General features: G+C 40.8%; 2 protein-coding genes across 4 annotated transcripts in view; one reads left to right on the top strand and one right to left on the bottom strand.

The window, feature by feature from the left end:
* Positions 1-14,505, bottom strand: part of pdlim7 (PDZ and LIM domain 7) — a 41,968-nt gene extending 27,463 nt beyond the window's left edge. Inside the window, exons 1-2 of one of the 2 annotated variants that reach the window (XM_086105749.1) lie at positions 14,342-14,505; positions 9,361-9,459 (exon numbers count right to left, since the gene is read on the bottom strand). In XM_086105749.1, coding sequence (XP_085961875.1) covers positions 9,361-9,456 — 96 coding nt within the window. In that variant the 5' untranslated portion in view covers positions 9,457-9,459; positions 14,342-14,505. Of the gene's footprint in view, positions 1-9,360; positions 9,460-10,616; positions 10,775-14,341 lie in introns of those variants that run through there. The other variant, XM_086105750.1, reaches the window with a different exon arrangement.
* A 2,377-nt stretch (positions 14,506-16,882) lies between these two features.
* cltb (clathrin, light chain B) lies at positions 16,883-24,912 on the top strand. Of its 2 annotated transcripts, XM_086105752.1 has the most exons (6): positions 16,883-17,285; positions 17,827-17,873; positions 18,734-18,851; positions 18,943-19,054; positions 22,428-22,481; positions 24,029-24,912. In XM_086105752.1, exons 1-6 carry the CDS (start codon positions 17,123-17,125, stop codon positions 24,198-24,200), a joined length of 666 nt encoding a protein of 221 aa, XP_085961878.1. In that variant the 5' UTR covers positions 16,883-17,122; the 3' UTR covers positions 24,201-24,912. The 2 variants fall into 2 exon arrangements, with proteins under 2 accessions (XP_085961878.1, XP_085961879.1); XM_086105753.1 differs by lacking the exon at positions 22,428-22,481 and having other exon boundaries at positions 16,887-17,285.
* Positions 24,913-25,723: the final 811 nt, after the last annotated feature.

Here is a 25,723-nt window from a genome sequence, read left to right on the forward strand (position 1 = left end):
AGGAGAGATATCATGTTATGTTACCACATGTCTATTTTCTCAAGGTCAAATCACATTGAGTGTTAACAAGACGTGTGCTATTTATGAGAAGAGTTCCAGAAACTAATCTGATTCTGGTCATGAGTGCATACATTGACCAGACATCAGATGGTTTCTTTCAAAAGAATTTGTTCCACAAATTCATCTGGAAAAGGGTCCATAGAAATCGGGTGGAAAATGATCACATCCATCAGCGGCCACAATAGTATTCAAGTTCCTGGCAAGATGGATTCAAATGATTACATGCCTGAATTCCTGTGAATCCTGCAGTTGTTTGACAAACCCTCAACTAGCTACACATTACCAATTGAAAATGTTAGCTAGCTCCCAAAATCTTGAACCCTTATGCTTGTTTGTTCTATCATCAGAGAATCAAATTACCGTATTTTCACGACTATAAGGCGCCATTAAAAGTCAAAAACTTTCTCCAAAATGGACAGGACGCCTTATGATGCGGAGCGTCTTGTCTATGCGCTGAGTTCCAAAACCTGACTGACAGCCGACACGCTGTTTATATAGAGAAAAGGCGGAAGTGACTGTGGACAGGCATGCGGCAAAGAAGTCGGCCAATCAGTGAAGGGTGGGCGTGTATATATACACATATGGAGAGCGAGAGAGAGAAAAGGCAGATGTGAGTGAGGACAGGCATGCGGGGAAGAAGTCCGCCAATGGGTGAAGGGTGGGCGTGTAAGTGGACGCTAAAGGTACGCCCCAAGCAGGTACCAACACCTGTATAGAGTGTGGCTATGTGCATTGTTGCAAAACAACTTCGGTTTTGGTTTCTAAGAACCCCCGAAAATAAATTCTTCAAAGAGACACGCCTACGAAGCTCAGTTCAAACTTCAAGCCATCGGTTATGCTTTTGGCATGCGTGCCCATCTCACAGCAGCGGTGAAAAACCAAGTCAAGCAAATGAACTCTGAGCTTGCCGTTATTCCCGGAGGCTTGACTAAAGAACTCCAACCGCTGGACATCGGCATCAACCGGGCGTTCAAAGTAAAGTTGCGAACGGCATGGGAACAATGAATGATGGATGGCAAACACAACTTTACAAAGAGTGAGAGGCAGCGCCGGGCGAGTTACGCCACAATTTGCGAATGGATTGTGGCTGCTTGGACGAACGTGTCTGCTTGCACTGTTGTTCGAGTTTTTGGCAAAGCCGGCATCATTTCTGTGGAGCCACATGGCAATGAGAGTGACTGACAACGAGAGGGAACACGGCGTTTTTGATGGATTACCGGTACTTGCACAATTGTTCAATTCTGATACAGAGGATGAGGACTTTGATGGATTTCTGGGTGATGATTGATCGAAAAACGTGAGTACATTGTACGATGGCTAAATAAAATACAACGGAACTCAGTTTTCCGTTGCCTTTTTAAAAACGTGTTTTTAGCTTGTATCTGTATGTCTTGGCATGCTACCGTATGCTTCAAGCTAACGTGTTTTTAGCGTGCGCGCATGCATGCCGTATGTTTAAGCTGGCGTATGTTTTACCACTTTAAAATTGCGCCCAATAATACAGTGCGTTTTGTCTATGTGTAAAATACAGAAATAGCACCCATTAATGAGACTGCGCCCAACCATACGGTGCGTCGAATGGTCGTGAAAATACGGTACCCCAAAATATCCACATTTAAAAATTAAAAAATAAAAAACTTTCCAATTGTGTAAACAAAGTAATCAGGCCATTTTATAGTGCACATCGAGGCAATGGTAGCTTTACTTTTTTTGCCAATTGGGAAACATTCACCCTACCCCGGAATACAGAAGCTGTTTTCTGTCAGAGTTCAGATAATTCATACCATCCCCATGTACCAGCACAGAATCTGCTATTAACAAACTGTTGGCCAAACTCTCAGACATTTTTTTTCACTTTATCAATTCTCAACTGGGTACTTTCCTCAAGTCAGCTGCTTTGGCTAGGTTGGTCGTAGGACCCCGTTTTAATGTCAGAATTACTTTTCAGAGTCCGTAAAAGCATGGCGTGTGATGGTAGTTCAAACAGCTCAAGGAGACCGCTGTGTCAAAATAACATTGAAATGACATCATGGTGATCGAGTGTGTACCCCGCCTCTCGCCATAGGCCAGATGGGATAGATTTGGCTTTCCCCGTGACCCCACAACAAGATAAATGTTATAATAAATGACAAATGGAATGATGGCATCGTAGTTAGTTCACCTTGGATTGGATACTAACTGGAAATTGATATTACTGATTCGACGCGTTTACAGCGGAAATAGTTGTGAAATGATTTTGTAAAATGGTAGAAACTAGAAGCCATCATAAAGCTGTGTCAGGCTTAAGCGGAAAGTGCTTCTAGAATTCCAATCATATTCAAGTAATGGGGCCAAAAACAAAAAGTGCCGAGAGGAACACGACTACTGGGGTGTAAAAGAACTTTTTTTTTTTCAAGGGAGAGGAAGGCTTTATAATCTTTTTCTCTCTCCTTTGTTTTGCTTTTAGTGGTAGAGTGGAAAGTACAAGCACAGTGTGATGGTTGTTACTGTTTAAGGTGAGGATTCAGCTTGGTCCAAAGCTGTTAAAGTACAATGGAACCCCCATTAATAAGAAGAAAATAAAGGTCATACAGCAAAATAATTTTTCTTTTCCCTGACAAAAAGGAATGAGCACCACATTCCCCTCTTATTGTGTGATGTAGAGCTAAAAGTGATGGTCTTACCAATGCAGTTTGTTTTTAAATCCTATTCTGAAAAGAAAGAAACAAGAGTGGATCAATTAGAAATGACGACCTAAAGAAGTGTGAATTTAATATATGCTTTAAAACCCAGGTGGCAAACTCAAAGTTCGGGGGCCAGATACGGCCCGCCACGCCCCACGGCCCACCAAATCAAATCACAACCCTGAGGATTTCACGGTAACGATCGTTTCTAGGAGCGTGTCGTTTCCGTGGGATCATTTGTACTGTACCGAAAATTCGTTTCCCATAAAAATCACGATTCCGAGGCAAGTATTGAAGTTGGTCATTAGATCTAAAGGCTAATCGCTATGAAAAATATTATGAAACAGTCTTAGCTATTCTATAATTTACTTGTTGTACACATGGTAACTTTATGAATAAAACATTTGTCACAAAGTGTAGTAATACTAATGTTAACTGTCGGTACGCCTAACGATGTGTGGTAGATTCTTTGGTCAAATTGATAGTAGATTACACAGTGCATCGTCTTAGGGTTGCAAAGAGGACATCAAACCACATCAATACTATAAGTCTATATATATATAAGGTCATTCTTTTTAAAGATCCATCACATGATTTTAATCATTCAATTCCTATTACATGCTTTTGTATTAATAAAGGGGGTGAGTAGCTATTGATATTATGTTTATTTACATAAATAGTACACACACATAATCATGTTAACAGTGTCAGGTTTACTTGTGGCCCGTGTTATATAGCCAGGACTGAAGTATTGTGTACACGTATGTGTTACTGATGGCCATAGTATTTAATCGTAATTGATATATTAAAAATGACCAGTAAATTAATCTTTCCAGTGTGAGACTGGAAAAAAATACTGATTTTGTGGCATGCTGTATTCATGATGCCATATGAGTACAATATAAGTGTTTTGATCCATTTATTTTATTGAATAAACCTGGAGTACACAACTGCTGATGTAATTATGTTCGTTGTTAATCCATAGTTTTTAAACATTTACCCTTTAAATATTACAGTGAAACTCCTCTACAACGAAATCATATTAGCAAGACTTTTTTCACAGCAGGGGGTTTTTCACTGGAGGAAATTTTATCTCAGATGTAAACACACACACACACACAAAACGTAAAAGTGTACTCTTTATTTTTATTCGAATACTGTATGAAATGCATAAATATGAACATACACTTATTTGATTTTGTTTAACATAAACATACAAGTTTTTATATTAATCACTCCACTTTGTCTCTTGGTTTAAAAAAAGTCATTTATACTCTTTGATAAAAACGGAAGTTTCATTATATCTATAATTTGATTTGGAACTTTACTTCTATAAAATGCACCTGAAGCATAACAGTACTGAAATGAATAATATGACTACTGTATACAGTACTGTAACACCTTATGAATATGTAATTAATCAATTTAATGATACAAAACGAAGAAAAAAAACACCCAAAAATCTGTTACATTTTTTGGTTATGTTGTAAAGCAACATTCGAATTTTCTATCCATTTGTGAAAAAATAATTGATAGAAAATAAAAGTATTGATTTGTTCATTTTTAGATGATTTAAATTGGAATTTAAATCAATGATTTTTTTTTAATCAGACAATTCTACTTCTTCCTTTCATAACTTTGCTGCTGTGAATTGGGAATTTCTCCACTGCGAGACTAATAAAGGTTTTCTTATTTTATCTTAATCCTAATCCCAAAGACACTTCATACTGTACAGTACTGTACTGTACTGTATAGCCAATGTACAGTTGTGCACAAAGAGAAAAAAGGGAAAGAAATTGTGAAATTTAAGATGAGCATTCACTTTCACTTACATCAATTTCTTGGATAATGTGTTGTTTTTTTGGGGGTTTTTTTTTTTTTTTTGCTTCCTCCGTCTTTGATTTTGATCACTTTTACCCTCTCTTCCAGCGTCAGAGCTCTTTTTGTCTTAGCTGCTTGGCATCCAAAGGTCCATTTTGTCGCCATTTTAGCAATGCAACGAAATACTTCCTGGACTACCGTGCATGTGTAAACCAGTGTAAAGGTTGCTGTTGAAGTTTTGGAGCGAAGCAGCAGAGGTCGCTGTTGGCTGAGGTTGGATTAGAATTTTGCGGAAGGCTTGTTTTCGTTGTAGTGAATCTCGTCGCAAGGCAAGAGCAGAGAAAAAGATTTTGTATAACGGAACAGGGGGATTTTTCATTGTAGGAGGAGCAGAAAAGTTGGAATGGCTTTCATGCATGAAGTTTTTTTCCACACTAGGGGGTATTTTCGCCCATGCCGCTTTCGTTGTAGAGGAGTTTCACTTTATACTTTTGAGTATCAGAAGTCTTGATTATGAATATCAGTCAAAACAGAAAAATTGGTTCCCATAATGAACGTTTACGGAACCCAAAATTTGTTACAGTGGTCTCCCAATAGGGTAATCTAACGGAACCGAAAAACTGTTTCTGTTGATTTCTGAAATCCTCAGGCCTGAAATGGTGTGCATGAACTTCATGTGTCTTGCTTAATACCAATAATTCAAATCGTCTTCACTTTTAAAAACGTTGAGATATTGCAACCACAACTTTGTTTCCAATCCCTGTTTTAAAATAATAACAGCCTTTGAACAAACAGTTTACAGGTCTCCAATTACAAAACTAGTCATTCGTAGATTTGTTGTATATAATCTGAGACAACCATAGATTAATTTCAATTCACACTGTGAACTTCATTCATAATGGCCTTCTGGAGGAAACCGTAACTACGATGTGACCCGCGATAAAAATGAGTTAGCCAGCCCTGCCTTAAAATGATCTGTGGTACTTTTGCAGGTCAGTTTTTGAAGGACTGAGAATCCTATATATGTATATGTTTAAATATGTTAAATATTGGCAAATTTACAGTATACATCAATTAATGTTAGTCAATGAAATCATTCAGTATAAAATTACATTTTAAAGCTATCAACAGTCAGTTCTGTATTTATCAGTGAGACACAAGTAGAATTGACAGAAACCTGCGACTGCCCAGAATATTCGTTAACATAACTTTGACAAAACTGACTGTGGAAGACATATTCAGCAGAGAAAGGAGGAAGAGATTGCCTGCTGGCAGCGACAGGGTGGATACAAGAAAAATGTGAGGAATGCTGAGAAAGCATAGCTTCCCAGGCTCACAAACGAGGGGGAAGGAACGCAAGGGGGTAGCACAAAGAGCACAGAGAAGTGGCATGGCATCATCCTTATTGATACAAATCAAAGCAAGGGCCCAACATAATGCTCATTTCTACTATTGATTATGACGTGACACTTCAACATGAGCAAACTAATCACAGAAGTTAACCCGTGCAGTCCGAAATTGCCATCTCACCTTTACTACAACAACGAAAACCCTTCAACCCATTGATCTGCAAGGAGCTGTCCCTCCCAAACATTTTCAGCATTTTGCAGGGCCTTTGGTCCAGTCATCCGTGTGTTCGTCACGGTACGATCGCTGTTAACCCAGCGTCTGGCTTCAGATAATAATCTCGCCGGCAACCAGCCGGCAGAGACCACCCACTGAAATCATCCAGTGAACTGAGTGCCAGGAGAAGACTCGGGAAGGCCGTGTGTGATTCACTGTCCACTTTTTAACGACAGTAAGGCGAGCAAACAGTGCCAGAGAGGCAATGACTGAAACCGTGTCACAACTTTATAACTCCTAAGCCAGAGGGCCTGGAAAACTACTGGAGCTAACAAAGAAAACAACCACTGACTACCAACACCTTTGAGAACATCTACAAGCCGGCAGGTATATTGGTATTGCCTGTCTGGACTGAAATTGTTTTAAGTAGCCAAAAATCCTTGTTTGGATGAGGACAAATCCTCGACTGTATTCTTTCTCATTGGTTTGGTGTATAGCGGGAGGAGAATCAATCTTGTCGTGAGTCCAACGTTGTGTTTCTGTCCGTGATGCGAGTGACGTTACACCTCAATGGCATCCCACGTACAAAGAGTGTGACTCATGCAGCGGTGCATTGTGGTTCTGTGTGTGTGCATGTGTCCCTTTACAAGTTTGTGGTGTTCTGGCAAGCGCTAGGAAATTGGGAGAGCAAGCAAGCCGTTGTGCACTTATAAGGCCTGGAAAGTGTCTGCTGTGCTCGTCGATAGTAGGCTACAGGCTATTTGCAAGACAGTCACTCAAGCGGAGATTGCAAACCAACAAATGACAGCATGTCCTTCTGGCCACTGAAAATTAGCAATAGTCAGGCTGAAAAGAAAGCATGTCTGACAAAGCCTGGTTTGTTCAAGAATTGATCAGTAGGAACTACAACTGTGTCCGGCTATCAGCAGAAGTGTGCAGAGTCATTTTCTGTTTTTAAATTGCCTTTGAAAAGTAATCCGACGGCTCTTGCCAGCCTTTCTGGAGCACTTGCTTACTGGCAAGCCGCTGGCCACTATACCAGCAGTGCCCAAACGATCGATCAGTGTGCAAGGGGGGTGCGCATGCGTGTGTTATTATTATTATTATCATTATTAATATTATATATTTTGTGATAGTGTCCACTGCAGCCTATGCACCCTCTATCAGTGTCAGATATACAAAAAAGTATTAAAAAAGAAAAAAATAGGTCACCTTTGACATAGGGTGGCATACGAACTGCACCACCGAAAGCTGTTTGCAGTCAGCAGTCTCTTGCAGCTCACGTTAAAAGATGGTTGGATGGATATTTTAACACTCACTCAGAATTCACGCTACCGGGAACAATTTCAAAATGAATGCGTACCAAGGCATTTATGTCCTTGTATTCTTTGGTAAGCTAAAGTTCATTTTGCGGTTGGTCTTCTTCCCGCGTGTTACTTTCATGCATAGCATGAACAAGTGTTGCTGCGGCTGGCTTGAGTGTCTTCCTGATGGCGCACACCAAATAAACTTCAAAATGGCGCCGCGAGAGTGGCTGCCTTTCCAGCAGCTCCTATATTTTGTTGTTCGACTTCTTCCTTTCATAACTTTGCTGCTGTGAGTTGGGAATTTCTCCATTGCGAGACCAATAAAGGTTTTCTTATCTTATCTTAAACAGGTACTCAAGGCAAAATAGGGGGAGAAACGAAAGAAAAATGTGTTGTTATTTTTAAATGGAGGTATTCATATTATTAGAACTCATTTCACCCATGCATACATTCAGAATTTTGCTGCTTTATATAAAGCGAAAAACAGAATGGGAACATCTTTTGTCAACATAGTAGCTGGCCTACTGCCACAGCGCTGGTGTTAACAAGAACAGAGTAAACAACCAGTTGAAATGATTGATTTGGATGGGGACAGATAATGCACTTGAGAGTACACACCGTTAAATGTGCAGCAGTTCCGTCTCTACGTGGCTTGCTTCTGTTCACGAACAGCAAATTTTCTCGTTTTTCTTGGCAGTTTGTTGAAAAGCTAGACTAAAAAGCTGTAGGTTGTACGGTGGAGACATCAAAACTACATGGTACTGTCATACATGGAGACCACTATTTAAGTTCTTGTTTTAGCAATGATCGCAGATCACTAGAATGACTTCCACCAAGGCCATGCTCATAACACAAGTTAAAAAAAATAAATTAATCATGTTGTGCAGAGGTCCCCAACCGCCGGTGCGCGGACCGGTGCTGGTCCGCAGGGCATTTGGTACCGGGCCGCACAGAAAGAACTTGCCTTAATTCCGTTTTATTTATTTCAGAATACGAAAGATGTTTTATTTTGAAAATTACCGGATTCTCCGTTACATCCGTCTGTGTCACGCTTGACACACGTCAAGCCACGCTTCTACGTCACTCACGTGACCGATTACGCTAAAAACACATTGAGTAAAGAAACTGCTGGAGATCGCAAATGATGGCGACCTTAAAAGTACGTTCAAGCCAACTGGATTAAAGTTATGGCTGAATATTCTGAGATCGCCACAATAGCACTATTGCTATTTCAGACATGCTACCTGTGTGAGGCGGGGTTTTCTGCAGCAACGGCGACTAAAACAAAATTACGAAGTAGACTGGACATAAAAAACACACACTTGAGGTGTCATTGTCTCCTATTACCACGAGATGGGACCGTCTGGTTGCAGAAAATCAAGCTCGGGGCTGTGGTGAGTCGTCATTTTCATGCACTTTGAATTTGCATTGTATCGTATTTTGAAGGCATTAAACATGACCATCGCGATCAGAGTGTTGCGGCCAGATTAGACGCTCCTTGTGTTTATTATTACATTTCGAAAATACCACCGTTTTCATGCAGCTCATACCATATTATTTTGTCGTATTATTTCCGCCACAGCTTAAATGCCGGTCCCTGAAAATATTGTCTGACATAAACCGGTCCGTGGGGCAAAAAAGGTTGGGGACCCCTGATGTAGTGTACCGTATTAGTCATGTTAGTGTGTTTGTGGGTCATGAAGAGTGCTGAGATAACAGACAGAGTCAGACAGTGCAATTCCTGTGGCCACATCTTCATCCAAAAGTACACTAACATTTTTGACCAATGCTTCTCGTGGCCAAAGCCTTTAAACCGCTAATGCAGAAGGCATTATCCGATTTTGACACACGACTGGACAAAGTAATATCGTTAGAACAAATTCTCCAAAATCTCAAAATTAGCCAGCATTTCGAGGGTAACAAATGCATGTAAACATAAGTCTTACCCTTGACACAGTGAGGGGCATGCTGAAGTCTTTTCCACCTTGAAGCCTGAAGCCCCACGGCGCCGGGCCGCTGAGAGTTACAGAGTACACGTTCATAGCCTTTGAGAAAGACAAAGAGGCAAAATATATGAATTTGAGCTATAATTGAACCTAAAATTGTTCAAATTCTCAGGTTACAGCCTCTCAACAATAATTATTCTCGGATGTCTGTCATCCTTTATGAAAGCAGAGTCATCTTTTGTTTAGTTAAAGTAAGACTGTTTTTACTTTGGAAAACAATGACTAAACTAGACACTGAATCATTGTTGTTCTTTTTTTTTTTAATCACTCAACAATAACAAATACACAACACTAATTGGTTAAGAAAAAGTACTCTGGAAAAAAATGGGTTTGCAATACACTTAAACTGCAAAACAAAATGTTTTCTAATTAATGGATGCAATAACCAATTCTAAAAATAATCATAAGTGAGAGCCGTACTTTCGATGTTGTTTTCAACACCACAGGTGACAACACCGCTAGTCACGGCTGAATCAAAAGCAGCTCTGCTGGCTGCTGACAAGAAGTGTGCTTCATTTAGCCTCAAATAGTTCACGTCGCAATTAATCCTAAATCAATTTCACATACCTAATTTATATGTTGGGAGCTACAATATGTTTTTGACAAAAAAAAAAATGGTTCATGCATCATAGGATAGAATTTACCAACATGGCCTCAGTTGTTGACATGGCATACACAATACAATATAGGAACGGGCACTTCTACAGACAGACTACAGTATTAGGGACCGAGGTGAACATTCATGTGTCGAGTGTGATATTACAAATCGGTGCCAGACACACCATCATCATAAATCTACTGAATAAAAGCAAGCGCGGTGACATTTAACAAGAAGCTCCGATTTCAATATAATGTGGCGTGGAGGCAACACATTTCATTGAAAGATAACCCGTGTAATAATCCACGTAATCGTGAAACACTGTCCCGCTTATAAAATGAAAACTCTTTTTGACATTTTCAAATGGTTCACATAATCTGTCTCGCTGTTATTAGACAACGACAGCTGTGTTAAAACTTGTCCCTGACATTGGCTGACATGCTACTAAATAACTAATGCAATTTTCAAAGCGCAACTCGAGACGGGGGCCGGTGGGGGCTACATCACTTGCCGCCGGCTTACAGTTGTGCAGCTAACCTAAACTCTGTTACCTGCTCTTCAGCACATAACCTCACCCGCTCGGCACTACCGGACCTACCTTGTCCTCAAGGGCCGACCCGTGGCCCAAACCTGGGAGAAAGCTAGAAATTCACAAAGGCTTGGGCAAGAAAGCAGAGCCTCGCTCTAGCTGGCAAAGCCTCCCCCTCTAAACTTTGTAGCTGCAACTCACTCCTCAGAGGCTATATAAGGAATGTAAAACTACACCAAACTATTTCAGCCCAACACCCACATGAGTCACAGGGAGGAAAGAGGGGAGTGGAGATGACGACGTCAACGGCCACTATATTTTAACAAATGACTGCTAAGTTGAACTAAGTGGATTTCTTCGATACACCCCCCCCCCCAAAAAAAAGGTCTGTGTGTTTGTAGAGCAGCCAAAGAAACACAAGTGAAGAGAGGGCAAAGGAACATTACATTCCTTCTGGACGACATAAGGCACAGTGCAACCAAACCAGTAATTATGACAGGACGTCCAGCCTTTCAAGCAACAGATGGACTGCCTGAAAGAGGACTCAAAAACCAAATCCAAAGGGGAATTATGAATATTTAACAGAAATCTTTTTGCCTTGAGCTGCAGTTAACAACCACAAAAATTAGATACATCTTGAGAGGTCTTATTTTGCTAATTCTAATATCGTAATTCCTAAAATAGTGTCTCCAATAAACACCATTGTCCACTTGAATAAATAACAAACCTCCTATTTCCTTTTGAGAAAAAAATAAAACCAAAAGGGGCCTAGAGGAACCTCTAGGTCGCTGTAATTATGTTTACTGTCTCCTGTACACACACACACACACACACACACACACACACACACACACACACACGCAGCTAGCAAAACAGACATAGCATTTGTAAAGCATCATTCAGAAGCAAATGAAACCAAGTATGTATGCATTTTCTATTTTGCATCCATGTTTGGCATTATTTCATATTACCGGTACTTTAAAACCAATTCACAAAAGGCAAAACTAAAGCTATACCACCCTGGCCCCCTCCAGTATGAACGCTTGCTATGCTCAGCAGTTGAGCAAAGAAACATCCGCATCAACTGTATATAACTTCTATCTCAAGTATTTCCTTTTTAAATAAGAAATAACATTTGCTGTCATAATTCACAAGTCACAAATATAAACTTTGGGTTTAGAGTTTAGGTTTTGCAAACATATAATCCGATTTTGTCATCAACCCTCACTTTGTGATGGGTAGTTGCCAGCTGACAATCACTTGCCAACATTTTAAGTCTTTGCCTACCAACATAATCTCGTATTACATAATACCTTCATATAATGTCACAAATTGCTCTCATACCACTGGCTGAAATTTGCTTTAAAGTAATTGAAGTCTTTGGCCCGAATCACATCTTCTGCAAAATGAATAGTTGGCTAAATTACACATCTAATAAAGCTGCTTGGACAAGAACAGCCGATAAAAATGAAAATACTCTTGAAAATAGTATTCAAATTCAAATGCTATTTATAAGCGTCCATGCTATATTGTCTGAATATGATGTGTGTTTCGCAGTGGTGGGCCGTGCATTTCAACCTTAGGCCTTCAGTGACGTCACATACAGTACATTAACACAATATAGGCTCGTCAAGCAGCACTTAATTTCAGGAGCGTTTAAAACCATCAAGTATGCATTCACAATTAAGAGCAGGAAACTAAATTCACAGATATTGTCAAAAATAAAAAGATGATTTAAAAATACTAAATAAAATGCCACCCAAATTACGCTGTGTGATCTTAACACAAGTCTGTCCAATAAATTACACAATGTCGCAGTTTCAGATAAGACGCCAAACAAACAATAACAAAACAAACTATTCTTTGAAAATAAAGTAAACAGATCATTTGCATTTTGAGAATCGGCTATACAACAGCAAATAACTGAAAATGTTGAGCAGCTGAGATTGAACGAACTTTCGTGCACGAAGGTGACTACAATGCGCCATTATAAATTGTATGGAAAGTAGTTCTGCAACCAGATCAACGTCTTCTCCTTCAGCCATTTTGGGTTAAAATGCAGTGATAGCTCTTGCATGCGCTAATCCAATCACCGAACGCGCATGGCCAGTCTCGAGTAAGCCCTTCTAGCTGGCCCTAGTACGCAGACGAGTCTGATCTGATTGGCTATTGCAACCTGACTGTGCCCGTTCACTTACAGCGCACAGGGGCCTGCTCTGTTTAATCTGAAGGCCGCGAGCAAGTTTAATTTACCTGGCAACACAAGCTAGCTGAAATATGATCACGAAAAATTATCCAAACGTACTTATTCAGCCATTTAGAGCATCGTTATCGTTTTGTCAGCTACTGATTGGCGGTTATGTCCTTTCAGTAAAGTTGTCTTGCTGATCACTTCCGTGTTTTCCCTTCCTGCATGGAATGGAGTGTTTGCGAATTGGCATCCTGACACTGGTCTTCACTGCATTTCAATAACAGCATTGGTGGACCACACAGATACTGTATACAAAAGAAGAAACATAACCAGCCGACAACTGCCCTTACCATAACCATGTTCCTAACAAAAAAAAAGTCACCGATGTAGAAGGGCTGAGGCCAGGTTAATGTGCAGTTACTCATGCAGGCTTAATATTTTCCACTGTCAATTTCAACATATGACAACTTTGCCAATTCTTCACAAAGAGGACACTTTTATGTCGGCGTTGAAACAGGACTGCAGTGTATATCATGTATATCATGTTGTATGTATATCATGTGTATACCATTGCTGCGAGTTGATATTGTTGCGTTGTTCCTACAATAGATTTGTGTTATTCTTTGATTTTACCCTCTTAATGCTCACTCTGTGTTTGTATCATTTTTTAAGTGTTTAAAGGCTATAAAAGACATTTAAAAAGGCTATAAAAGAGATTTAAAAGTATCATACATGTCTTTGGAGACACATATAGTACAATGCTTATGGTGCAATTCTGAATTGCAGATTCCATTTATTGTAAGGATGTTGTGGAATGTAACCCCGTGATGGAGAGGAATTCACTGTTTTAAACTTTTTATCATGAAAATATGACTCTCATTAAAATGTACAAATTTATTCTCGCAGTATTACGACTGAAATTTCGAAAATACTATTTTCTTTTCAAAAATATTCACCTTATTCTTCTAAGGACTTTTTTTCATGAAAATATTCCATTTAGTCTTATGTGACAACGACTTTATTCTTGTATTCTTTGTATGAAATTTTAATGTCATTCATTCATACATTCATTCATTTTCCGAACCGCTTGCTCCTCACTAGGGTCGCGGGATTTTAATCTCAAAATGTAAAAAATATATTTTTCTCAAAAACATACAACTATTATCAGAAAATTCTGACTTTAATCTCGAGGACTAGATAGATAGATAGATAGATAGATATCGTAAATAAACAAATCCATACATACATACATAACTTTATCACGAACAATCTTTAAAAAAAATGCTTGCCATAACTACACATATTTCGATTTTTACTACGAGGGGACGGCAATCGAATTACGACATTTTTGGGTTGACTAGTACTGGAACTCCAGGTGAATATTCGCCAAAAGTTACTTCCATTGGAAGAATATATTTTGATAAAGTAAAATAGTTCTTCAACACACACGCTTGTGAAATAGTTAACTGGGTGTTCGCTGTGCAAAACGTCGTCGATCAAGACAACCAAAACCAACTACACGCCTAACTTTTGTTCCAAGATTGATTTAAAATAACACGGTAGAGAAGAAAAACTGACTGCTAGTTTGTCTTGATTGCCTTACCTCGACTTCCTCTGTGTGCTTACGGTTACGAGCAACAGATGACCGGATAGCGCCGCGAAAAGTTGCCTGAACGTCAGACTTCCTCTGGGCTAGTGCGAGGAGGAAGCCGCCGTGGTAGTCCCATTGGCTGCCGAGTGCCGAGACGTCTTTACAGTACGGTGAGACGTCAGAGGTCACATGGCGCGCAGCCGAGTCGAGATGCTCGGGGTGGGTCCCACGGACGTCTGTTAGTGGTACACCAGGAAAAAGCCGGTCGTGGGTCGTGGTTAAACCACAACACGGCGAAAATCGGTTTACCACAAAATGTGTTTTGTATTCACTTTAAATAATCTTGCGACAGTAAATATACAGTAGAAAAACGACATACAGTACCTGGTTTCTGTCATCTAGTGAGTGGTGATACCAGATGATTTTGACCGACCGATACTGATACTTATTGTGTGCGTGTTTGACCTCATAATGAAACACGACAAAAAAAACTTACATTGATTAAAAGTTCTGAATTTGTTTCGTTAAGAACATAATAGTGATAGCAAATTAAAGTACTTAATTTTGATGAAAGATATGTGAGGGACCCTCCCCCCAAAAAAGCACACATGAACTTTATTGTTAGACGAGCCACCTTACATTGAAAACAAAGAAATGAGAAAGGTGCCAATAATTTATTTACTAATAAATAATTAGCATAAATATGAATTACCTTAAACAAATAAACAGATCATAGAAATTACTTTCTCAAATGAAGTATACCTTTGTTGTGCAGTTCATCAAAACAAATGTTCTGACAGGAAAGCAAAAACAAAGACAAATTATTAATTGAGATAAATTAAACAGTTTTTTGTTTACAACAATTAACACATTTTAATATGCTTTTAGCGGCCCGGTAGTCCAGTGGTTAGCACGTCGGCTTCACAATGCAGAGGTTCGATTCCAGCTCCGGCCTCCCTGTGTGGAGTTTGCATGTTCTCCCCGGGCCTGTGTGGGTTTTCTCCGGGTGCTCCGGTTTCCTCCCACATTCCAAAAACATGCATGGCAGGCTGATTGGACGCTCTACATTGTCCCTAGGTGTGAGTGTGGGCGTGGATGGTTGTTTGTCTCTGTGTGCCCTGCGATTGGCTGGCAACTGATTCAGGGTGTCCCCCGCCTACTGCCCGGAGACGGCTGGGATAGGCTCCAGCACCCCCGCGACCCTAGTGAGGATCAAGCGGTTCGGAAAATGGATGGATAATATGCTTTTATTTTTACAACGCAACATCAGTGTTCAGGAACAGCAGCATTTTCACAGTTGTCATCCAGCCTGTTTGTAGTAAGTTTTAACAACTGTGCCACAAGCACTTAACAACTGTGACACAAGCACTTTCTGAGAGAAGCAGAGCACAGGGGCAACAAGGGATGATTCACCCAGAGCGCAAATCTAGCCAGAACTGCCTCTGACTACAACAAACATTTCCCCGACTTGAAGCTGGCACACAGAGGTGGAAAACAGAAAATGTACACAGGTCAAAAGGTCTCACCACAGGGGGGAAATTCAAGGTTTAAGTGCATCCATCCATTATCTGAACCGCTTTTCCACATGAGAGTCGTAGGCAAGGTAAAAGTCAAATATGAAAAACAAACCCGACTGTAACCCAGAACTGCTTGTCCTAAAATATGGAGGTGTCCCCCTGTTTGGACAAAGATGTTTAAGCCTAAAACAAATCAAACTCAACTAGCATGAAATCAAATCTATGCAGATAACCTCAAAGCAGCATGCAAAGCGCACCCTTGCCCAAATGCCTTCCATCCTAAGGTTGAAGCAGAACCACAAAACCTCATGGAGCCAAATACACGAACCAAAGTAGATGTTGTATTGAGTTCTATGGACACAAAACAGACAACTGTTAACTGCATAAGACTCAGTACAAAATTGACACAATTGACAATGCTCCCAAGCCAGAAAACGTGAGCCAGCCACAGTCATTCCTAGGCCTTGTAAATTACTCCTCCAAGTTTTTGGCAAACCTCTCATCTGTCCTGCACTCACTCAACACGCTGCTCCAACAAAATGTTAAGTGTGAATGGACCACAGACTGTGAACAGACGTCCAAAAAAGCATTACTTCATATCAAGTGTGGACCCACTATGACCCAAAGTTATGCCTCTACTTAGCATGTGATGTTCCATTATACGGAATTGGCGCTGTCCTTTCGCTGCATGTCGATATCCATCTGTTTCCTAGCTTGTTGAATCATTGTTTAATTATTTTTGAAAAATTATTAACACGATTAGTGTCTTCACTTGGATGAAATACCATTACATGTTTGAAATAACTTAAATGAGAGTAGAGATTTTTTTTTCTCACAAGTGTGTATCAAACTGGACCTAAGAATTACTCAAGAATTAGCTCTCAATTTCAAAAAGGTTGGTGACACCTGCATTGTACATGCAACGTCAAGTTCAAAGCAAAACCTGATGGACTGTCGAGTGAAGCAGTCATGACGGCCAGAAGATGGCACCAAATATCAAGATATCGTACCCTGTGGCGACTGGTCGTTTCCATCATCGACGATTGAATCAAGTGGAGAAGTCATGAATCATCAGTGAGGGCTTTAAATCGCCGAGTGTTTTATCCAAGGCCGTTTTGACGTTTTGAGCTTCATTTATCACCCTCTCTGCTATTGCAAGAGATTCATATTCATAATTTGCTCGGTTGTTGGAGCGCTGGTGATTAAACAAGGGTTTGTTTGCCTTGAACACATACATTTAGCTGAGTTAAACTTCAAGGCAACACTCTTGACGAAGATGGCTGACAACGGAGCACACCCGGCAGAAGAGGACCCGGCCGCCGCCTTCTTAGCCCAGCAGGAGAGTGAGATAGCGGGTATAGAGAACGACGACGGAGGCTTTGGGGTGTTGGACGAGGCGGAAAGTCAAGAGCCCCCGGTGCTACCGACGAGCAACTACGGCAAGTTTTGGACCGTTCAGCTAACACCTACGAGCTAACGAAAGCTAACGTAGCCTCACTGAGCAGACATAAAAGCTTCACTTTTATAGAGATAACTTAACTCTTAACATACTTGGAGAACAATAGCACCAGTCATGTTTGCTATTGTAACGTTGACACTCAACGGGCGACAATGTTGCCATTTATAAACCTTTAGCCGGTTAGCGTAATAGCCTCAATGCTAGTTTAATAGCTCTGTACAACAGCGATGCCGTTTGCACATTTAAATCACGCACGCCTCGTTTAATAATTCATTTTTTTGACCGTACACCATCTAAAGAATTTCAGCGATATGAGTAAGCGTGGGTGTCTTAACGTTTACTCATCAACCCGGAAGTTGTGTCGCTTCAGCAGGCCGAACAGGTGCTGCCGCATTTTTTGCATGACTCCTCACAGTAACAACAGGGGCAGAGCAGCAACGAAGGGACATCAAACACGCCCCAAAAGGTGTGTGTCAATATTAATTTCTTATTTAATTCTTGTTTTCGTGTCATGATGTTAGATCCTTTTGGAGAGGAGCCCGCCACTGTGAACGGGGATCTGTTTCAGGTGGGTCAAAACAAAAAGGAAAAAAATGACGTGCTTAGGAATCGAGGCAACTCGACTTGGTTGTTGTCTTTTGTCTAAAAAGCTTCTCCAGCCTAATGTCCTTGGTGAGATATTCAGGAGACAGAGATGTCAGTATGATAGGCAACGGCGCAGCCCTCCTCCTGTGACGACGACAGGGCTTTTCGAGTTTGACAGATGACTTTTACATATCACTCAAACCAGTGGTCCTCTCTGTCCAGAATTTGGACGGTGTTGTCCTCACTTCTTTTTTTGAGATGAACATGAGCTGCTAACTCTAGGCCCGAAAAGAGTGCACTCCTCTGTTGTACCATGCACGTGCGGAGGGGTTGCTTGTTCTCGCCAATGTCGAGGCAGCTCCAGAGGTGTTTTTATAAGTCCATTATCTTGCATTTTCCAGTCTTAACTTTAATATTTTGAACAAGTCCCTAGTTGCTGTAGCAAAAAAAAATAAGTCATTCAAGTTGAGTCCTCACTAATTTTAAGGAAGGCAAGTTATTAAGTTTTACAGTCTTGCTCAGTTACAACATATAGTCACACTTTGTACTCATTCGCTTTACTTGAGCTAGGTAGCTGTACTAACACGTTCACAATTACATTGTGTTAATGGCCCTTGTTGTATTTACTTTCTTATACACATAACCAACATTTAATACACATAATAAACGTGTTAGCCCTCTTGGAAACGTTGTCCTGGCCATTTTCCCAAACGAGGTCAAATTGTATGTCGCATTGCAAAACAGAAGTGATGCTAAATAACAATAAATATTTTTTTTCCCACATTGAGCAAACTGTTTTCATGTAACTGCTTTCATAACGGACACATTCCTGTCCACCAAAAGGAGTCCAACGGTCCCACGGACAACTACGCAGCCATCGCACAGGTGGATGTTCAGAGGCAAGAGCCAGAAAGTCTACGCAAGTGGAGGGAGGAACAGAAAGAACGCCTTGAGGCTTTGGGTGAGTCAGTAAGCTGCACCTCAGCTACTTGCTAATCGTTTTATTCTTCGAACTTCAGTCTTATGTAGCAAGTCATTGTTTTGTTCTCAAGACTCGGCATCCAAGGCGGCAGAGGCGGAGTGGCGAGAGAAGGCCAAGAAGGAGCTGGAAGATTGGCACGTGCACCAGAGTGAGCAGATGGAGAAGAACAAGGCCAACAACAGGTTGGTAGGGTCAGACATGTCCACCTGTTGGCATGCGGAAGGTCGATGTGGGCAACAATAGTAAAGTGCCTTTTGCATCATGAAGTTAAAATAATTCCCAAACATTACGCCACGATGTGGCAACCTTTATCACCACCCAGTATTTATATGTAGTTAAAGTCAAGTCAAGTCAACTGTATTTACAGGGTACTTTCAAACAGCCATCGCTGCATACAAGGTGCTGTACATGGAGCAATTTAACATGCACAATAAACAGTAAGACAAATGGTTAATAAAGACGGTAGAAAGCACCAAACAGTAAAACCAAGAACAAATCTAAGTCATGCTGAGTCGAATGCCAAAGAATACAAGTGAGTTTTGAGGAGGGTTTTGAAGATGGGCAGCGAGGAGGCTTGCCGAATGTTCAGCGGGAGGTCATTCCAGAGAGAGGGACCAGCAACAGAAAAGGCTCGATCCCCTCTGAGCCTCAGTTTAGTTCTTGGTACTTCTAATAAGGTCTGGTCCGCAGACCTGAGGCGCCGGGCAGGTGTGTAGGGGCGGATGAGCTCAGACAGGTAAGGTGGCGCGAGATTATTCAGAGATTTGAAAACAAATAAGAGGATCTTGAAAATAACTCTTAAAATGTTAAAGTCGACTGAATGAGAATTAACAAAGCAGAACATGTACGGGAACTTTAATGCAAATTTACGAGAACAGGTGACCACTGACTTTCGAGTCTTAAGGTCAGTTTGCACACCCTGGCTCATGTAACTGCCAACAAGTGCATGTTTTGATGACAAGCATCTGTGAAGTGTCCTCACTGCCATGTTTCGAATCTAAAAACTAGATTGCAGAAGAATGCAATTTTCAAATTGTAAAGGCTGCAATTTGGAAGTTAAATTATGCTTTATTTCAGTTGATTTTTGGGATTAGGTTTTTTTATATTAACATATTTCGTTATTGATAGTGTCTACATACGATGCTGTGAAATAGTATTTGCCCCTTTCCTGATTTCTGTGTTCTTTGAATATTTATCACATACAAAGGTTTCAGTTTCTCTAACCAATTTCAATATCACACAGAATACCCAAAGAAATACAAAATGCAGTTTCTAAATGCCAATTTAAGGCACAAAAAAAAAATCCAAAACTACCTGTCCCTATATGAAAAAGTAATTGCCCCCCTTGTTAAATCACAAAGTAACTGACTAATGAGAGTTTTGGGAAAGCTGAGTTCACTTTCACAGGTAACACCCTAGCGCCACATTTGTTGCCTCAAGAAATCACATAAATAGAATCTGTCAGACTAAGTGAAGTAGGCTACAAGGTCTCAAGAAAATTATAAATTAAATGCATTCAATTTGAAAGAACAGTTATTGAAATCTATCTGTCTGGAAAAAGTTACAAAGTCATTTCCAAGACCCTGAGGCTTCAGCAAACCACTGTCAGAGCCGCTATTCACAATTGGATAAAACTGGGAACCGTGGTAAACATTTCCAGGAGAGGTCGACCAACTAAAATGACCCCAAGAGTGCAACGACGACTCATCCAGGAGGTTGCAAAAGAACCTAGAGCAACACACAAAGAACTCCAGACCTCGCTGGCCTCAGTTTAGTGTTCATGACTCTACCATAAGAAAGACACTGGCCAAAAATGGAGTGTACCCAGGCAAAAACCACTGCTGTCCAAAAATAAAACAAAGGCTCATCTTACATTTGCCATAAGATGTCTTGATGATCCTCGAGACTTTTGGAAAAACATTCTGTGGACTGATGAGTGAAAAATTGGAACTTTTTGGAAGATGTGCGGCCCGTTACTTCTGGGGTAAAAATGGCACAGCATTTGATAAAAATAACATTATGCCAACAGTGAAGCATGGTGGTGGCAGCGTGATGGTCTGTGGCTGCTTTACAACCTCAGGACCAAGACAACTTGCTGTGATTGATGGAACAATGAATTCTGCTGTCGACCAGAAAACACCCTGAAGAAGAACATCCGACAATTCCTTCGCGCCTTCAAACTGAAGCGCTCTTAGACCATGCAGCAGGACGAAACACACCAGCAAGTCCACTTCTGAATGCAAAAAAAAAAAAATTACATATTTGGTCTGGCTAAGTGGGGTGGCCCGGTAGTCCAGTGGTTAGCACGTCGACTTCACAGTGCAGAGGTACCGGGTTCAATTCCAGCTCCGGCCTCCCTGTGTGGAGTTTGCATGTTCTCCCCGGGCCTGCGTGGGTTTTCTCCGGGTACTCCGGTTTCCTCCCACATTCCAAAAACATGCATGGCAGGCTGATTGAACTCTCTAAAATTGTCCCTAGGTGTGAATGTGAGCATGGATGGTTGTTTGTCTCTGTGTGCCCTGCGATTGGCTGGCAACCGATTCAGGGTGTCCCCCGCCTACTGCCCGAAGACAGCTGGGATAGGCTCCAGCACCCCCCGCGACCCTGGTGAGGATTAAGCGGTTCGGAAAATGGATGGATGGATGGTCTGGCTAAGTCAAAGTCCGACTTTGCCGTGGTGTGACCTTAAACGGGCAGTTCATGCCAGAAAACCCCCCAGTTTGGCGCAGTAGAAACAAATCCTGTGAAGAAGAGTGGGACAAAATTGGTCCACAGCGATATGAAAGACTCATCAGCAATTATCGCAAAACTGCATTTTATATTAACATGGGGTGTCTCTGTGTGATATTAAAATGGGTTTGATGAACTGAAATCTTTGCGTGTGAGATAAATATGCCAAGAACACAGAAATCAGGAGGAGGGCAAATACTTTCTCATGGCACTGTAAGTTGAGTGCTTAACAAGTGCAGTCCACATGTTTACATATCATTGTTTCATGAAACATGACAAAGTTGAGGTGATAAAGTCACGCATTTGCTTGCATTATTGTTGGGATTGCATTTATGACTAGGTGCCTTTTTTCATTAGTTTTTATTTCACAATTGAATCATTTTTTTTTTCAAAATTGTAAAGTATTTTACACTACAGTATGTTATGTGAGGAAGACAAGTCCTATAATTAATAATGATCAAAAGTCCTGTGATTGAAAGGGTATACATCATAGTTGCTTGTTTTGCCATTCCTGGTGCGCATGAAATGTATTTTTTCCCCAATATAATCGTAGCCTTTTGTCATAGTGTGTCTTTGTTTTCCCTCCCCACTTTGTGAAGCTAACCTGTCCTTCTTTCACACTTTCTGACAGACTCGGCCCAATTTTGACACGGTAGCGCTTGTGTTTTCCCCACTTTTGTCTGTCCACCAATTCTTTGTCGTTTGCGTGACCATCCCTCCTTTAGTAATGGTAGAGTCTAACATGTTTACCTGTTGTGTGGCACTGACACTCTTCTCCCTGTCTCCTTCTCTTTCCCGCTCACTTGGCCTTGACTGTCTACTAAGGATTGCTGACAAGGCTTTCTCCAAACAGCCCAACTCTGATCTAATAGGCTTTGTGTAGGTTTAGAACTCTTGTGCTTTTCCCTGTTGATCGCCTCCTCACCCGCCGGCACCTTTTAGTCACTCTCACCAGACGCATCCCCGGACACTAAAAAGGTAGCAAGAGAGTCATTTTACACAGCCTGCAAAACAATGTGACAGTTTTTCCTCAACTTCCAATCAAAGCTAATTATCCTACATAAAATGAGAATATGTAACGAAATGCAGGCGCAAATATGTTTTGGTGCAACACAAAACATTAGGTAAGGGACCAGAAATACAACTGCCACGTGCTCTTCTTGCTCAGCACATTAGATTTGTAAAACATACACCTTGGCCAGGTGATTCGTAGGTAATGAGTAGTGGGAGGGAACAATAATTTCAACATGATTTAAAAGTTAAAACTTGTACGTAGCAAAATATCATCCATCCATCCATCCATTTTCCGAACCGCTTGATCCTCACTAGGGTCGCGGGGGGTGCTGGAGCCTATCCCAGCCATCTCCGGGCAGTAGGCGGGGGACACCCTGAATCAGTTGCCAGCCAATCGCAGGGCACACAGAGACGAACAACCATCCACGCCCACACTCACACCTAGGGACAATTTAGAGCGTCCAATCAGCCTGACATGCATGTTTTTGGGAAACGTGGGAGGAAACCGGAGCACCCGGAGAAAACCCACGCAGGCCCGGGGAGAACATGCAAACTCCACACAGGGAGGCCGGAGCTGGAATCGAACCCGGTACGTCTGCACTGTGAAGCCGACGTGCTAACCACTGGACTACCGGGCCGCCTAGCAAAATATCAATAATTCTTATTTTTAAGTTTTTAGAATAATTTTTACTATAATTTTACAATTACCGATTGTTGAATTATATTTATGAAATTGGTTGGGTGTCCCCCGCCTACTGCCCGAAGACAGCTGGGATAGGCTCCAGCATCCCCCGCGACCCTAGTGAGGATTAAGCGGTTCGGAAAATGGATGGATGGATGGTTATATTGATGGAATTATTTGCAGTAAATGAATTAACCAATTATTAATAAACTAAATGAATTAGAGATTGAACAATTAATTGATAAATTGTTGAACTTAAAATTGTCCAAATCGTTGTCAGCCTCTCATCAGTGAATATTGTCAGATTTCTGTAGTCCGTCCACCTGAGAAGGCCAATCAAAATTTTCAAACATCTATTTTTACCTTGGAAAACTTTGACGTGACAGATCAAATCTAGAACTGAAATCGTAAGCAATTTATTTTTGTGCATCTTCTGCATTGTCAATTTGAAATAAGGTCCTCTTTTTGAGGAAAGGGATGGAAATTAAAAAGTTGGGAGTTTTGTTTTTCCGATAAATCGGGGAAAAAAACACTGGTCAACAAATCCGCTGCGCCACCCTTCATAAAACAATACTGTATGCATTTAAAACAAAAAGGGCTAATTAACTGCACCAATTCCACAGCCTGAGTTCCAAGGTTTGGGTCTTGACAGTTCGTTAGTGCATTTGTGGTGTGACGTGCAGTAGCGTGTCAAAAATGGGCGTGCTGACATCGGCCCTCTCACTCGCAGAGCGTCAGAGGAGGCCTTCCTGGCCGAGAGCGACGGCGATGGCCCCGCGTCGCCGTGGGAGCGCGTGGCCCACCTGTGTGACTTCAACCCCAAGACCAACAAGCAGGCCAAGGACGTGTCCCGGATGCGCTCGGTGCTCATCTCGCTCAAACAGACCCCTCTTGTCCGCTAGGGGGCGGGCTCGCTCGCACTTACTTTGCCTTTTCACTTGTCACTGCACCTCATATCACAAAATGTTTGCAAATCCCCCTTTTCCACACCACTCCAACTAGTATACGACCTTCCCACCTTTCTTGATGCCTATACTTTTGAACTCTCACCCTTGTGGGATCATGAACTGTTCTATTATTATTATTATTATTGTTATTAGATTTGTCTTATTACTGCAGAAAATATTGTTACTGTAAGTTAACATTTCTTACCCTTTTTAAATTATGATTACTTTGATCAATTTTAATGCATGCCTCTGCCAAGAATTGGAGTGGACGTTTACTATTTTTTTATATGCTACAGGTTGTTATTCACTAGTCAGGTACTTGCAGATTGTAACCACACATGCCTCTCCGTAATGTAGAACCAACAACTTTGGAATGTTTGTTGTAAGCCAATACGGTTGAAATGTCATCTTCTACAATGAAAAGAGGAAGATGACTTGGACTTAATTTGGACAGTTAAAAGCAGCGGCAAAAGTAATCCCCCAACCGAGCAATTTTGCGATTGCATCAAAATTGACAATTGGAAGGCTTGAGTTAGTTTCTCATTTCATCCACATTTTATAAGCTACAATCGACTCAGTGTCAACTTTCACATGTTGCCTATTTGGATATTATGAAAACTGAGGAAAGTGAATGTTAAGAGAATTGGTCAATAAAAAGTAGAAATAATTACTTGTAGTAATGTGTCTTTGTATGATAGATTGCATGTAAAAAATGGAATATCATACAAAGTGTAGTTGATTAGCTTTAATTCCAAAAGTGAAAGGAATGCCTTCCTTACTGATTGGAAAAGTATTTTACAGAAGGCTAGTTCATAATAGCTACATATTTAAAACAAAATTTAATTGTTCCCCTGAAAAATCGAAGAAATATGTCGATTAACTTTTTTAATTGCGCTTATGAAATCAGATTTTATTGTGATGCGCACAGCATTTATCCTAGCTTTTGTTAAATGTATTTTTTGGGGCACGCAAATCCAAATATCCAAACAGCAAAGTTCTTTAAACTTTACTAGAACCTCCCCAAAATTGGTGGAAATTGGGAGGTCTACATTTTCGGGAAATAAAAGTGAAAACAAAACCACGATGCACTATGTTGCTGCCTAGCAAAGGAAACGTACAGAAGAAAAACATGATAACCATTCAACCGGAAATGGAAGTGTACATACTTAAAATAATTACACTTTAAGTGACTTAGAAATGGAAGTGTACGTACTTAAAATAATTACACTTTACGTGACTTTCATTTATCTTCCGAACCGCTTTATCCTCACTAGGGTTGCGGGGGGTGCTGGAGCCTATCCCAATACAGGAAACTATAGTGATGAAATTAGAACTTGAAAGTCAACTAGGGCCATTGAACAGATTGTATTTCAATTTTGTCCTTTAGCAACTGCCTTGGGGTCAACATGAGAAGACAGGACTCTACACCGATACTCAACTTAGTCTTATATGTTTGAAAGTGACTTTTCGAATAACCC

Source organism: Hippocampus guttulatus, chromosome 2 (genome assembly GCF_054856545.1).
Source record: "Hippocampus guttulatus isolate MCC_2025c chromosome 2, RoL_Hgut_1.0, whole genome shotgun sequence".
NCBI classification, from domain to species: domain Eukaryota; kingdom Metazoa; phylum Chordata; class Actinopteri; order Syngnathiformes; family Syngnathidae; genus Hippocampus; species Hippocampus guttulatus.

Bases quoted from the DNA above. Each gene is read 5' to 3' on its own strand.
- cltb (XM_086105752.1), top strand. From the start codon at position 17,123: ATGGCTGACAACGGAGCACACCCGGCAGAAGAGGACCCGGCCGCCGCC. The intron at 17,874-18,733 runs GTGGGTCAAAAC...GTCCACCAAAAG, and splicing joins TGAACGGGGATCTGTTTCAG to GAGTCCAACGGTCCCACGGA. The intron at 22,482-24,028 runs GTAGGTTTAGAA...TCTCACTCGCAG, and splicing joins TCTGATCTAATAGGCTTTGT to AGCGTCAGAGGAGGCCTTCC.